The sequence below is a fragment of the Muscardinus avellanarius genome (genome assembly GCF_963383645.1).
Source record: "Muscardinus avellanarius genome assembly, chromosome: 13".
Lineage (NCBI taxonomy): Eukaryota > Metazoa > Chordata > Mammalia > Rodentia > Gliridae > Muscardinus > Muscardinus avellanarius.
Genome location: NC_137799.1, coordinates 8423609 through 8439452, shown reverse-complemented (window position 1 = coordinate 8439452; position 15844 = coordinate 8423609). Strand labels below are relative to the sequence as shown.

At 52.9% G+C, this 15844-nt stretch overlaps 2 protein-coding genes across 4 annotated transcripts in view; one reads left to right on the top strand and one right to left on the bottom strand.

The window, feature by feature from the left end:
• Nucleotides 1-9964: 9964 nt before the first annotated feature.
• NAIF1 (nuclear apoptosis inducing factor 1) lies at nucleotides 9965-13428 on the bottom strand (the record flags this gene model as incomplete). The annotated part of the gene is made up of 2 exons (XM_080709621.1): nucleotides 9965-10437; nucleotides 12918-13428. 2 exons carry the CDS (start codon nucleotides 13426-13428, stop codon nucleotides 9965-9967), a joined length of 984 nt encoding a protein of 327 aa, XP_080565747.1.
• Nucleotides 13429-14624: 1196 nt separating this feature from the next.
• SLC25A25 (solute carrier family 25 member 25) overlaps nucleotides 14625-15844 on the top strand; it is a gene marked incomplete at both ends in the record, with an annotated part of 39920 nt that continues 38700 nt past the window's right edge. For all 3 annotated transcript variants that reach the window (XM_080709508.1, XM_080709507.1, XM_080709506.1), the window contains one exon: nucleotides 14625-14882. In XM_080709508.1, the coding sequence (XP_080565634.1) occupies nucleotides 14625-14882 (258 nt within the window). The remainder of the gene's footprint in view (nucleotides 14883-15844) is intronic.

Sequence of the window (15844 nt, the reverse complement as noted above, 5' to 3'; positions counted from 1 at the left end):
TGAGGCTGGCCGTGAACCTGAGATCCTCTTGTCTCCGCCTCCCAAGTACTGGGATTACAAGCGTGCGCCACCACGCCTGGCTCCATTGAAACCTTAATCCACTCTCTTCTTCGCTTTCTCCGGGGCTGGCTTCATTATTAGGTGGGCTTTCTCCATACCTGACTGCTCCTCCCCACCCAACCTTAAGTTTTCATTCTTCCAGCTTGAAAACATGCATGAAGAGATCAAAACTCCAGGGCAGACTGCCATTGGTCCAGCTGGGTCACGTGCTCACCCCTTAGCCAACCAATGAGGACGGAGGATGGATTGCTGAACCAGGTTCATTTTGCAGTTGGCCATGCAATAGGCAAATTGCTTTGCAAAAGAGAGTTTGTTCACAAGGCGGCCAGTGTAAGGCAGAGGAGCCCCAGGGTTCAAATCTGCCTCTGAGGGAGAAGTGTTTATGGATAAAGACAAAGGCTGGCCTGAGGTGTTGGGAAGGTGGAGGGTGAGGTAAAGGGTCACTGGGACCTGCATTATTCAGACTCACAGGTGGCCTCAGCGAATGGCCTTGCTCCCAGGGGGAATGGGTCCTCTGGTGTCAAAATCAAAAGGTCACCCCTCAGGCTCCAGTGTAAGCCAAAGGGAAGGCTCAGTGGTTTCAATCAGCTTGAGGTAGACCAACCTGGCCTTCAGGTTCTTGAAAAACCAAACACCTGTTACCATAGTGACCGTGTGGCTGCGCTGTTACCCACAGCCAGGCTAATGGGCGAATTCTGCTTGGGCAGCCACAAGCTGCCGGGTCAGTGACCAGGGCAAGTAGCTGAGAGCCAGCGCGGAGCCAGTTTGACCAGGGTGTCCCTAGGTTTCAGACCTTTCTTTTTCTTCTTTTTTTCAGTCCTGGGGATGGAACCCAGGGGCATTCTAACTATGAGCTACACTCCCAGCCCTATTTTTATTATTTATTTATTTGTTTATTTATTTAGTGGTACTGGGGGTGGAACCCAGGGTCTTTTCTACCTTCGGGCTATACTCTCAGACCTATTTTATACTTTTATCTGGAAACAGGGTCTCACTGAGTTGCTGAGAGCCTCACTAAGTAGCTGATGTTGGTTTGAACCTGTGCAATCCTCCTCAGCCTCCCGAGCGTGGGGATTACAAGCGTGCGCCTCCACGCCCGGTTTTTATTATTTACTTTGAAACAGGGTCGCACTGAGTTGCAAAGGGCCGCACTAAGTAGCTGAAGCTGGCCGTGAACCTGGTTCCTCCTGTCTCAGCCTCCCAAATGCTGGGATTACAAGTGTGCACTGCCACGCCCGGCTTCCAATTTGTCTCCTTTCTATCTAACATTTTATTTCTTCTATCCTACTTCAATAACACACACACACACACACACACACACACACACACACACACACAATTGAGCTCTCTCTTCCAGACTCCATGGGCTGAGAGTGGGGTAGGATGGTTCCCCAAAACAGAGCAAGAGTGCCACAGCCAGGCAGAGCCTCAGTCTGGGAGCCCCGGATAGTTACTACAACAGCAAGAAGACATGCTGACTCTCGCCTGTAATCGCAGTTACCTGGGAGGTTGAGGCAGGAAGATCGCATGTTAGAGGCCAGCCTGGGCAACTTAGAGAGACCCTGCCTCAAATAAAACATAAAAAGGAAGCCGGGCATGGTGGCGCACGCTTGTAATCCCAGCATTCGGGAAGCTGAGACCGGAGGATTGTGGTTTGCAACCAGCCTCAGCTACTTAGTGAGACCCTCTGCAACTCAGTGAGACCCGGTTTCAAAATAAAGAATAAAAAGGACGACTTGGGGGTGTCGCTCGGAGGTAGAATGCCCCTGGTTCAGTGGTAGAGCATTCCTGGGGTCAATGCCCAGTACTGAAAAACAAAAGGACAGCCAATGAGATGGGGATGCTGTTGGCGCAGCCTCCCACCCAAACAACCCTGCTGGAGGCCTGCCTGGGCCTCAGCCTCAGCCGGCCCCTCAGCAGTGGATTCCTGACAGGCAGGTGACATGTGGGTATCGCTGCCAATGTGTATCACGTTGACTCACCGAGAACAAAGGGAAGAGCCCAGCCAGGTCTCCACGGTGAGTCAGGCGGGCCTGGGCAAAGGAGGGCGCGTCCTGAGGGCCATCCCCATTAGACAGCCCCGCCCCCGGAGGAGAGTGAAGGGCGCCTGGAGAAGGGGCCTGGCACCCCGGCCTCCTGCCTGCTCCTGGCTCTTCCTAGGAGCCTGCTAAGTGGCTCCCAAAGGGTCAAGTGTGGAACTCACAAGCAGACATCTATGGGTGTGAGGTAGGAGAAAAGAAATAAAATATTAGAAGCCGGGCGTGGTGGCACACGCTTGTAATCCCCGCACTTGGGAGGCTGAGACAGGAGGATCACGCAGGTTTGAAGCCAGCCTCAGCTACTTAGTGAGACCCTGTTACCAAATCAAGTATAATATAGGTCTGGGAGTATAGCCCGGAGGTAGAAAGCCTCTGGGTTCCACACCCAGTACCACAAAAAAAAAAAAAGGAAAAAGAAAAGAAAAGAAAAGAAAGGAAAAAAAAAAGAAAGAAAGGAAAGAAAAGAAATAAAATATTAGGTAGAAAGGAGACAAATTGGGAAACCCTTCTACCTCCGGGCATGGTGGCGCAGGCTTATAATCCCAGCATTCAGGAGGCTGAGACCAGAGGATCACATTTCGCGGACAGCCTCAGCTACTTAGTGAGGTCCCTTGCAACTCAGTGAGATCCTGTTTTAAAATAAAGAATAAAAAATAGGGCTGAGGGTGTAGCTCAGAGGTAGAATGCCCCTGGGTTCTATCCTCAGTACCATAAAAAAAAAAAAAAGAAAACTAGAGTTTTTAAAATCTGGAAAGTTGGGAGGTTGAGACAGGAGGATTGTGTTCCTGGCCAGCCTCAGCTACTTAGTGAGGCTGTTTGCAACTCAGTAAGACCCTGTTTCAAAAAAAGAATAAAAATCTGGGTGTGGTGGCACATGCTTGTAATCCCAGCATTAGGGAGGCTGAGACCAGAGGATCATAGTTTGTGGACAGCCTCAGCTACTTAGTGAGGCCCTCTGCAACTTAGTGAGACCCTGTTTCAAAATAAAGAATAAAAAGTAGGGCAGGAGGTGTAGCTCGGAAGTAGAATACCCTGGGTTCCATCCCCAGACCCACAAAAAATAAAGAATAAAAAATATGACTGGGAGTATAGCTCAGAGGTAGAATGCTCCTGGGTTCTACCCCCACTACCACAAACAAACAAACAAACAAACAAACACAGTCTGAGAAGTTCATATTCTTGAATATCCATCCTATTAGGGTGTGTTCTTTCTTGGGTAGAAGCCTCAATGAGCCACACCCTTAATTAGGACCGCCCCTCTCCCCCCTGAGATTATAGAGAAGCCCAGTGAAGGGTCCATTAGGAGGACCACTCCGGACACCACCCCGCTGCCACACCCACTGATTTCCAGAGGTGAAGGGCCTCACTAAGTAGCTGAGGCTGTTCAGGAACCATGATCCTCCTGCCTCAGCCTCCAGAATCCTGGGATTACAAGCATGCGCCAGGACACCCGGCTCTGAAATTCTTTTCACCACAAAAGCCAAAAACCTCACAGGCCCTAGGGTGAGTTTTCCTTCCCCAAACCGGGGAACTCCTCAGGATTTTCCACACTGATTCTTCACCATGTTCTGACCTCTGACAGGTTGAATCTAGGTCTTAGGTGTGTTTTGTTCGTCTTCTAGGAGGCTTAGAAATATTTCATAATCAGGCCGGGCATGGTGGCACACGCTTGTAATCCCCGCGCTTGGGAAGCTGAGACAGGAGGAGGAGGATCGCACAGGTTCGAAGCCAGAGCCAGCTACTTAGTGAGGCTCTCAGCAACTTAGTGAGACCCTGTTTCCAAATAAAATATAAAAAAAAAAGGTCTGGGAGTATAGCCCGGAGGTAGAAAGCCTCTGGGTTCCACCCTCAGTACCACCAAAAAAAACCCAGAAATATTTCATAATCAATGTTTATTTTTAATTTAATGTGTGTGTGTGTGTGTGTGTGTGTGTGTTACTAGGGATGGAACCTGGGGGCTTTTCTACCTCCAGGTTGTACTCCCAGACCTATTTTATTCTTTATTTGGAAACAGGGTCTCACTGAGTTGCTGAGAGCCTCTCTAAGTAGTTGAGGCTGGCTTCAAACCTGAGTGATCCTCCTGTCTCAGCCTCCCAAGCGCGGGGATTACAAGCATCTGCCACTATGCCCGGCTTCAATTGTTTATTTTTATTTAGTTAGTGTGTTTTGGTACTAGGGCTTGAACCCAGGGGTATTTTACCTCCAAGCTACACCACTAGCCCTTTTAGTTTTTTGTTTTTGTTTTTGTTTCTTTTCTGTGGTACTGGGGCTTGAATCCAGGGGCATTCTACCTCCATGCTATGCCCCCAGGCCTATTATGTATGTATGTATGTATGTATGTATGTATGTATGTATGTATTTTGCAGTACTGGGGATGGAACCCAGGGGCATTCTACCTCTGAGCTACACCCCCAGCCCTAGTTTTTATTCTTTCCTTCTTTGTTTCTTTGTTTCTTTTTTTTTTTTTTTTTTGGTGGTACTGGGGTTCCTGGAAGCCCTTCTATCTCTGGGCTATACTCCCAGACCTATTTTATACTTTTTTTTCTTTTGAAACAAGGTCTCTTAAACCAGCAGGGCTGGCTTCGAACCTGTGCGATCCTCCTGTCTCTTCCTCCCAAGTGCGGGGATTACAGGTGTGCCACCACGCCCGCATTTATTCTTTATTTTGAAACAGGGTCTCACTGAGTTGCAGAGGGCCTCACTAAGTAGCTGAGGCTGTCCATGAACCACGATCCTCTAGTTTTAGCCTCCAGAATGCTGAGATTACAATCGTGCGCCACCACGCCCTGCAGCTGGTTTCTTTCGTTTAAAAAAAAAAAAAAAAAAAAAAAAGGACTGGCAGGCCAGGCCCACATTCCTGACTTTGGAGGTGGCCTGGAATCAGGGTCAGCTTCTGCGGGCTCCCGCAGAGGCAGACTGGAGACCTTATCTGAGCCTAGGCATGCTATCTGAGTCTGTAGGCTGTGGGAGAATGGGTTTATGACCAAGGGTTGGCAGAGTCCTTGGAGACTTTTGCAGTGATGGATGCCCAGGCAGGCTCCTTACACCCTCTCCATTTCCTCACACCCTTTCCCCTCCAAGGCCCGGGGAGGATCTGCTGCAAGTAGCTCTGGCTTGGTTACCTCCTTCATGGATCTCGGTGAAAGCTCTCCTCAGTGCTCAAAGGCCGGGCACTCCCTGTCCTGTGCGAGTGGCACCCGGCCCAAGGTTGCAGCACTCGGGAGGGGCTGGGCCACTCAGGGTGGAGCTGCGGATGCTCCATCCAGGTCCAGGGTCCAGGCTGTTTCTTTGGAAGGCTGATTCACACTCTGGCGTCCTGGGAGGTTGACTCACAAAGGGAGACTGTGTAGCCAGGGACACCTGGGAGGGACTCCCAGCCCTGCTGCTTACAAATATGTGCCATCAGGTGAGTCCTGCCTGGCCTTAGTTGTGTGTGTATATGTGGGGGTGCAATCCATCTCGCAGGATGGGGCGCCATCAGGGCTCAGTATTGAGCCAGCACTACAATGAAGGTGAATTGAAATAGTTCTGGGCTACGCCATGGACTGAAGAGTAACCAAGATGTCCTCATGCTAAGAGGTGATGTAGCTGGCGGGACAGGTGCTGTTGGCATGTAGGGGCATGTATATGTGGCTAGCCTCACCAACTTAGTGAGGCCCTCCGCAACTCAGGGAGACCGTTTCAAAGTAAGATACAGCAGCTTGGCATGGTGGCACATACCAAGCTTGTAATCTCAGCAGTTAGGAGGCTGAGACAGGAGGATCGCGGTTCGCGGACAGCCTCGGCTACTTAGTGAGGCCCTTTGCAATTCAGTGAGACTCTGTTCCAAAATAAAGAATAAAAATAGGGCTGGGGTGTCGCTCGGAGGTAGAATGCCCCTGGGCTCCATCCCCAGTACCACAAAAACAAAACAAGACAACAAAAAGCCAGGTGGGTAGCACACACTTGTCATCCCAGTATTTATTTGGGAGGATGAGACAGGAGGATCACAGTTCGAGGACAGCCTCAGCTACTTAGTGAGGCTCTTTGCAATTCAGTGAGCCCCTGTTTCAAACTAAATAATAAAACATAGGGCTGGGGGTGTAGTTCGGAGATAGAATGTCTATGGGTTCAACCCCCAGTACCACAAAACAAAACAAAACATAAAAAAGGTCATCTGGATGTCACCCGGGTGTCCAGCTTAGATAGCTGGGAATGACGGTGTTGCTTCCAGAGCTGGGTAAGGCTGGGAACCAGGCAAATAAGGTCCCTAGAGCCAAAGGGCTCCGGATAAGGGAATTAGACAAACCCAGCGCTGACGAGGCTTAGGGAGAAGATGCACAGGGCGTCACAGTGTGGAGAGGCTCTTAAGGAAGTGACAGGCAAGCCGAGCCCTGAAGGTAGCCCCGGCCTAGGCCTGGGGAACAGGTGGGCAGAGGAGGCCAGGGCCTTCCATTGATAGTGAGCCCGCACAAGCCGAGCAGCCTCCGGGCCTGGTCAAGAGCCACATCCCCCGGTGCAAACACCCTGCCCAGTGTATTTCACTATCCAACGGAGCTGGGCTCCATCCTGCCTGTTCTTCCCAGCAGCGATCTTGCACACGTCAAGATCGGGAAGATTCTTCAGGGAAATTTCCAGGCAAAACATTACAGTGCGGCATCTCCGCGGTGACACTGGGAAAGAGACAAGCTGTTCCCGCAGAGCCCGGCTCAAATTGCAAAATCAGGAGCAAATAAAACAAAGGCGGTCTTAAGCTCTTGACTTTTGGGGTGTTTTGTTACACAGCAAGGGGATGGAAACAATCTGTTTCTTTTATTGAGCACCTTCTCAGTGCCAGGCCCTGTGCAAAGCAATCTGAAAGCCGACTTCTTATCTCAGCCTCAGTATCTTAGGAGAGAAGGATTTTTTTTTTTTGTTTTGTTTTTTGCCTTTTTAATTTTTTTTGGCACTGGGAATTGAACTCATGGGCATTCTGACTCCAGGCCACACATCCCAGCCTTTTTTAAATTTTTATTTATTTATTTATACCCAGGGGCATTCTACCTCCATCCTCTACCCCAACATTTTGTTTTGAAACAAGGTCTCACTAGGTAATTGTTAAGACAGTCTAAACCTTCAAACCTCCTGTCTCAGGCTCCCAAGCAAAGGAATTACAACCTAATATATGTGTATAGGGTGTGTATGTATGTATGTATGTATGTATGTATTTATTTGTGGGTCTGGGGATAGAACGCAGGGGCACTTGACCTCCGAGCTACACCCCCTGCCCTATTTTTTAGTCTTTATTTTGAAACCGGGTCTCACTGAGTTGCAGAGGGCCTCACTAAGCAGCTGAGGCTGTACGCGAACTGCGATCCTCCGGTCTCAGCCTCCCGAATGCTGGGATTACAAGTGTGCGCCACCAGGCCCGACTGAAGGTCACTTTTATTTCAATGAATATTTCCTGCTTCTCAGGACTTCTCACCCATTAGGCAGAAATTCCTGAGAGCCAGCCTGATCTGGAGCAGGATCTGGATTCCAGCTGAGCTTAAGTCTTTGTCACGAGTCAAAGTTTTAAGCTTTTAAAAAATATGGCCGGGCGTGGTGGCGCACGCTTGTAATCCCCGCGCTTGGGAGGCTGAGACAGGAGGATTGCACGGGTTCGAAGCCAGCCTCAGCTACTTAGTGAGGCTCTCAGCAACTTAGTGAGACCCTGTTTCCAAATAAAATATAAAAAAGGTCTGGGAGTATAGCCTGGAGGTATAAAGCCTCTGGGTTCCACCCCAGTACCACCCCCCGCCAAAAAAATATATATATTTATATATATGAATTCCCTAGAGCTTGTTTACACTGCCCAGCCTAGGTTATCGGTGAGACCTGGGATTGATCATTCTCCACAGTTGGAAGCACTGTCCTAACCCAGAAATTGGCAGACTTTTTCTATAAAGATTCAGGGAATAGATGCTTTCGGCTTTGTGGGTCAGATGTCTCTTTATAGCTACCAACTCTAAGGCAGCACAACAAGAGCCATAGATGCAGAGAGGAAAGGCACGCCCCTGTTCCAATAATCTTTATATGCAGATTTGGCCTCAACTAGCTGTGGGCCGTCATTCACCAGCCCTTGCTTTCTTCTATATACAACCAATAAACACGCAGAGAGGCACGTATAAAAAAGCGATATTTCTTTAATTTAAAATTATGACCTGGAAAGAACAAGTCAGTTGAAGCGAGCTAGGCTTCTCCTCTTTATACCCAAATGGAATAGACACAGTATTGGCTCAGATTTCCAGCCCCAGAGAAAAAAACAAACCGAGCCATGGATCCTTAGGGAGTTGCTGCAGCTACCCTGCCCGGTGAGCGTGCTCGAGCTGCCATGGCTGCTGCCTTCTAGGCAGGCTGGGAAGAGCTTTCCTTCTGCCCCCCCCGACTCCCTGGCCGGGCCCTCCCACTCCAGCCCCCGAAGCTGGCACTGCGAGCCGCACACAGGGTTAGCGTGGCAGCGACCTCCTTACTGTAGGGTTGTCCTGGGAGCGCGTGGTGGACTGAGAAACCCCAAGCACCTGTGCCAGAAGGGCAGCGTCTTCACTCCTCTAGCTGAGCCCTGGAGCCTCCCGACCACGGCCACGCGTGCCAAGGCACCGGCAGAGAAACGGCAAGTTTGAGAAGTGATCTGGGAGATGCAAGGGCCTCGGTGAGTCTGAAGACAAAACAGACCAATGCTGTCCGGGTAGGATCCTCACGAGTGTCTAGGCGAAGGCTGAAGACAGAGCAGCCCCACCTCTGCCTCTGGCTCCCTCTTCCCCAGCTCAGGACTCAAGGGCCCTGGCTCCTAGGGTGGCTTGGCCTCTCCCACCTCTTCTGTCCGGGCTCAGTCTTGGCTTCAGATTCACGCAGCCAGTCACTCAAGAACCCGAGGCACCAAAGAAGAAGCGTAGCCAGGGAGAAGAGTCCGGGTGGGATGCTGAGCAGGGCTCCTTGTTTTGCACTGGATTTTGGTCCACAGAGAAGAAAGCAGGCTGGGTGTGGCCACGGAGCTGCCCTCCCCAGGAGCGGTTTGCTTCACCTACAGAATAAATACAGCTGGCTTGAAGCTGGCCTTCTGGAAGAAGCCATCGGGCCCACCGCAAACCCCTGCAGCGGGGTGACGGGATTCCAATCCAGTTCACGATCTCTCTAACTGCCAGCATTGAAGCCTGACCCGAGTCCAAAGCGCGGGGGGCAAACCTCCAAAGGATTGCACGGAGATACTGCGGAAGACCACAGAGTGGCCAACCCTGCCTCCCCGCACACAGCATTCTGGAGCCAGGCCAGCCGCAGGCTGGGTGTACTGCAGAGGCACCCCAGGGCTGCCAAGGGCCCATGCTGTGCCTGGAGTGGGGTGGGGTGGGGGCCAGGCACGGCAGTAAGGAGAGCCCCCTGAGAACCCAGGCGCAGTGAGAAGGGGAAAGGGATGCTGTCTCCCAGGAGAGGAAAGTGTTACTGCCCAACTGCCAGCACTGATGCGATCAGCTCAGAAGTATGACAGAGGGGGTCAGGGCAGATCCCCGGCTGCGATATAGGCCCCGATGAGAGCGGGGATTTCCTTACGGGCGTCTTAGATCAAGTGCTCTGCTGGGTCATGTCCCAAGCCCTGGCTCACGTCAACTCTGGTCTTATCGCCAGCCCACGTGACCCCCAGCTAAGCTATCTTCTGGATCTTAGCAAGGCCGCTCCAGCGGTGAGAGCAGGAGAGCTCGGGCCCTCGTTCCTCTTCCCAGGCTCCTTCATTTCCCCGAAGAGTTGGACCCCCAAGTGTGTATCGAAAGAAGGAGCTGTCCGTGTGGCCTGCCTCGGGACAATCACAGAAGCCACCCACGAGACCACAGAGGCTGTATCCAATCATGGCAGAAGGCTGCTTGGCCCCGCCCTCACTGAATGATGCTGTCTGGCTGTCCGTTCTGGGCCACCTGGCCAGGGTCAGACGCGGGGGTTGGATTGGGTGTGTTGCTTTGCAGGAAGCGGCGGAAATCTTTGATCATGGGCCGGAGGACCTGGATGAGCACGCTCAGGGCCGCCTGGGTGCCCTCCATGGCCTGGGCCTGGCGCTCTTGGGCGCAGGCCTGCACCTCCTGGGAGCGGCGGATCATCTGCAGCAGGTCGTTTTGCTGCTCCAGGTGCTGGGCAATCTCCTTCACGTGCAGGTTGGTGACCCGCTGCTCCTGGATCAGCTTGGCAGAGTTGAGGGCGATGCGACTCTTGAGCGCCTGTGGCTTGACGGATGTGTCCGTGTGCTGGGCCATCATCTCCATGGGGGCCTCGGCGGGCAGGGGTGGGGGAGCCTCTGCGGTGCAGTACTCGACCACTCCCTCCTCCAGCGTGTGATAGGTGGTCTCGGCGGGGACTGCAGAGAAGAAAGCAGAGGCAGATCACCTTCTGGAAGGAAGGAAGCTGGCCACGTGGGGTAGGGAGGAGCCATTAAGCCCTGTCCTGGAGGAAGACCAAGGGGAATTTAGGCTTTCCTCTATGTATAGATTTATACATAGCTGCTGGTGTAAAAATCTAGTCTCAAAGGGGTGCAGAATCTTAATCTATTGGAAGCCAAAGTGCAACCCTGGACCCGGTAAAAGTGCCAGGCACTTTGTACTCATTAGCTTATTGAATGACAACAAGTCATTCAACCTTTTTTTTTTTGTGGCAGTAGGGACTGAACCCAGGGGTATTCTATCTCTGAGCTACACCCCCAGTCCTCTTTATTCATTTATTTTTATGGTACTAGGGATGGAACCCAGAGGCATTCTACCTCCAAACTACACCCCCAGCCCTACCTATATTTTATTCTTTATTTTGAAACAGGGCCTAAGTTGCATAGGGTCTCACTAAGTAGCTGAGGCTGGCCAGGAATCTGCAATCCTCCTGTCTCAGCCTCCCAAGAACTGGGATTACAAGCGTAAGCCACCATGGCCAGTTTTATTCTTCATTTTGAAACAGGGTTTTACTAAGTTGCAGAGGGCCTCACTAAGTAGCTGAGGCTGGCCAGGAACCTGTGATCCTCCTGTCTTAGCCTACCAAGTACTGGCATTACAAGTGTGAACCACCACGCCCAGCTTTTATCTATTTTGTTTTATTTTTCAATTTTTTAGAGACGAGCATGGTGACACATGCTTGTAATCCCAGCATTTGGGAGGCTGAGACAGGAGGATCGCGGTTCGCGGACAGCCTCAGCTACTACTTAGTGAGGCCCTTTGCAACTCAGTGAGACCCTGTTTCAAAATAAAGAATAAAAAATAAGGTTGAAGGTGTCACCTGGAAGTAGAATGCCCCTGGGTTCCACCGCCAGTACTGCAAAAAAAAAATATTTATTTATTTATTTATTTTGCGGCTCTGGGGATTGAACCCAGGGGCATCTACCACCAAGCTACACCTCCACCTCTTTTTTCATTCTTTACTTTTGAAACAGAGTCTCACTAAGTTGCAAAGGGCCTCAGTAAGTAATAGCTGAGGCTGGCTGAGAACCTGTGATCCTCCTGTCTCAGCCTACAAAGTACTAGCATGCTAAGCATGTGCCACCACACCCGGTTTTTACCCATTTTATTTTTTATTTTGAAACAGGGTCTCATTAAATTGCTGAGGCTGACCTCAAACATGCAATCCCCCTGTTTCAGCCTCCCAAGTACTGGGGTTACAAGCATGTGCCACTCGGCCTGGCTGACACTGTTCATTTTTAGAGATGAGGAAACAGATTCAGAAACATGGAAGGCCTTGCCTAAACTCATAGAGCTCATTCAGAAGAGCCAGAAAGCAAACCCAGGTCTCCCTAACACCGGTGTCCAGCATGCTCACAGCCAGCTCGCTGGGCTGCTTCTAGCTAATAAAGGTAGGCAGGGTCATGTGCTCCCTGAAGGGCTGCCTTGTCCACGGGACACCTGCGCATCCTTCCTGTTTCAGAACAATAGCATTGGCCCTGCCCTTCTCACCTCTATGTCCTTGAATAAGATGTTGCAGGGGGTGGCCCTCACGCCTATACCCAACTCTCCAGACCCCACTGAAAATCACTGGTTGATACAGTTTACAATCTATCAAAAACAAGCAGAGTTCACAGTCATGGACACAAACCCTTATCTGAACTCAAAACCAAACCCAATTTAGTTCTCATAGCTGAGAACCCTCAAAGGGATCCCAGGTGTGCTCTTTGTGTCTCCGAGAATGTGGGAGAGGTCAGTCTTCTCCATCCTTCCAGGCCAGCCAACATCAACTGTGTCCCCACCCACCAGGAAGTTCCCTTTCTCTTATGTGTCCTTGGGTTTTCCCGCCAGATAGTGCAGTTACACCTACATGGGCTGTACCTGCTGTACTAGAATATAACTAGGCTGTATTTTAAGTGCTTGGTAACCCATGCCCAGCACAGGGTTTGGCCTGGAATAAGTGCTAATGTCTGATGGACTGAGTCAGTACACTAACAGCAGGAATCCTGAAGTCACCGGTGCCTGATGGAGGTCTGTTGCACTGAAAACACAGAATGTCTTTGTCCAGGATGGATGTCTCACTTGGGCAGTATGAATCCAATCTATGCATTCAACACGTATATCCTGGCTGCCGACTATGGGCCAGATCCTGTGCGTCCAAGGACCACTTAGTCCAGCAAGTGGAGATAAGCCATGATATAAATGGTGGCAATGCACAGTGGAGCGCTATCTGGCTTGGGAAGAGGCCAGACCACTTGCTCAAGCAAGAACAAGAGAGACAGATCCTGTCTGGGAAGTGTCTGGAAGGCCTCATGGTCTTCCCAGATCCCCATCTGACCTCTGACCCTTGGCAGCCAACCCTCCCCAGGCTGCCCCAGTGCTTGGTGGTCCTTCCCATTTATGCACAACGATCACTCACTCTGTGTCAGGGTGACCGTGGCTGCGGCTGCAGTGGCCGTGGGTCCGAGGGCCACGGGGTGGATCTCTGTGGTACTGGGCAGACTGATGATGGTGGCCTCGCCCAGCAGGTTGCAGATGCGCTGTTGCATGGGGGTCAGCAGGACAGGGGCTACAGCTGGGCCACTGCCGCCACTGCCACCGCCTGTCCCAGGCCCGCCAGCTCCGTCTTCTTCAGTGGGCCCCGGGGCCTCGCCACCCTCCACTGCGGCCCGGACCTGGGCAACCTTGCGACGGACCTCGGTCTTGAGATCAGACCACTTCTTCTTGACCTCGGGCAGCTCCCTGCGGCAGGTGGCCACGGCGTTGACCCTTCTCAGGATGCCGTGCCAGGCCGCACTCTTGGCGGCCAGGGGGACCCCGGCGTTGAAGTGGTTCACCAGCAGGTGCTTCTTCAGCTCTAGCTCCTCCACGATGATCTCCACCTCCCGCTCTGAGAAGTTCATCTTTCTCTTCTTGGCTGGGACGGCCATGGCCTCTTTTCTCCCCTCTTTTTTAAAATAAAGTATAATGCCTTCAAACGCTCCAATTTCCCTTCTCTTCTTCCTCAGCCTCACCTCTCACCCACCCCGCTACAGGGGATAGGCCAAGCTTGTTCAAGGCCAAGCACAAGGCCTTAGGTAACCCCCCTCGCTACGCAAAGTGCGTAGGGCCCAGCCCCGACCGGCCCTGCCGCAGCCAGCCAGCTGCGTAATGGCTTCCTGAATCTGCCTCTTCCGCCGGGGTGTGCGGTGTTCCGCCCACTTCTATTCTTCCCGCCCTTAAAGGCTTCCCGTCCTCCTGGTTGGTCGCGCTTTAAACATTACGTCGATCACTGGTTTTTCCGGTTTGTCGCTCAGCTAAAGGACACACCTACTTACTATAACTAGCCTGTTCATTGGCTCACAGGCGTGCCAGTCACTCCAGAGCGCTCCGCCCATCCAGCTTTTATTCACTTCCATTGGAAAACCATTCTGTCGCTCAATTATCAGTATTACGACTATTACGCCTTTATATTCAGGTATTTTATTGGTGGCTTAGGGAGTTAAACTACTAAAACTCGGCCTCTTGAGGATACTTAGTGCTTTCGGCCTTGCACTGTTGGCCTATTAATGTCTAATTCCACTCAAGGACGCAAATTCTGCCTTTTAACTTCAGTTCACAACTGCTTTACCACAAATCCTATTTCCCACAGCAGGCTGGCTACGATCCCTCCGTACCGGACCGGGCCTCCCATGCTTACACTTTCGCAGTCTAAACAGCGTTTCTCAATGGAAATTGGACACGGGGCCTTCCGCCTGCCAATCACACAACTTTTGCCTATGGCTGCGCGATTCCCTTTCTCCGGCCTGACTCAGCCAATCCCCGCCTCCCTCGGTTTGAATCGGACCCGGGCGGAGCGGAGCGGCCCCGCCCTCTCCATTGAGCCAGGCCGTCCTCGGGCAGGCCCCGCCCCTCGGCCCGCCTCCCAGGATGCCGTCCGGGCCTGTGACTCGCCCGCGGCGCGCGCGGGGGCGTGGCCAGCGTGGCTGCGCGCGGCGGGGCGGGGCTCCCGGAAGCGGCCCCTCCCGCCAGCTTGCCGGCATCCCGGAGCCCGCGCTCGCAGTCGGAGGGACCCCGGCGTGCTTCCTCGCGGTCCCCGCCGGCCTGCCGCCCCCGCCCCGCGCCCGGCGCCCCCGCCTCGCGCCCGATGGTGAGCAGCGTGCTGTGCCGCTGCGTGGCCTCCCCGCCGCCGGACGCCGCCGCCGCCGCCTCGCCGCCCGCCTCGTCGCCGTCGTCCGTGGGGGACCCGTGCGGCGGCGCCGTCTGCGGGGGCCCGGACCACCGGCTGCGCCTGTGGAGCCTCTTCCAGACGCTCGACGTCAACCGCGACGGCGGTCTCTGTGTCAACGACCTGGCCGTCGGGCTGCGGCGCCTGGGACTGCACCGCACCGAGGGCGAGCTCCGGGTAGGTGGCGGGCGGCGGCGGCCGGGTGCGGAGGAAGCCCCCGCAGGGCCGGCTGACAGGTCCTGGCCGCCCGAGGGTCTGAAGTTCCGGCTTCTGGCAGCCCCTGGGAGTGGCGCAGCTCTGGGTGGACGGCCCCTGGAGTTGGGCGGGACCCCTCTGGTTGAAAGATGGTGCCCCCCGATTGACAGATGGACGCCCCCTTTACGTCCCGTGGGCGTTTGGGCTGGGAAGAAAGGCCCGTGGTGAGCACAGCTGGCCGCCCTCTGGGCCTTCCGATAAGCGCCGAGTCCCTGTCTGCTGCGCTTTCCACGAAGTGCAAGAGAAAGTCTCAGGAGAGTGCTTTTGTACCTCCTGGCCAAGGCCTAGCTTGTAACCCCCGCCCCGCCCCCCTTTACGGCCCCTCTAGCCATTTCCAGCAGCACCCCCCACCTCTTTTTTTACCCTGTCGTTTCCATGCCACTGTCGGCCCTGATGTGGTTCCTCAGAAGCATGTGGGAGTCAGAAAAAATGGGAACTGGGGTTTCAACAGATCTTGTGGGTGGCGGGGACTGACAGTTCTGGTGTAGGCTCATCCCCTTTATGCCTTCAGAACTCGGGGTCACGACCCTTTGCAGGTGGATGTGTGGTGTGCATCTGGGGTGTGGATGGAGCGAAGGCACGGAGGGGGGGATACTTTCTAAAAGTAAATGTCTGGTCGCCTAAGAGGGGAGATTGTTAGTCTTGTTCTGCAGTGGGCCCATGGCCAAGGTCGGGTAGAGGGGGGCCAGAGAAATGGCCATCTCTGGGCCTGCTGGAAAGAGAACGGCTGTCCTCTCCGTATCAGACCCTCGGAGCAGTGCCTTTTTCTTTTCCTTCTGTCTGTTTTTCAGTTTTGCCTTTGTAGCTGCAGCTACGCTTTTCAAATATTTTTATTTTATTTTATTTATTTTTGTGGCTTAACCTGACTTGCAAATCGAGAGCAG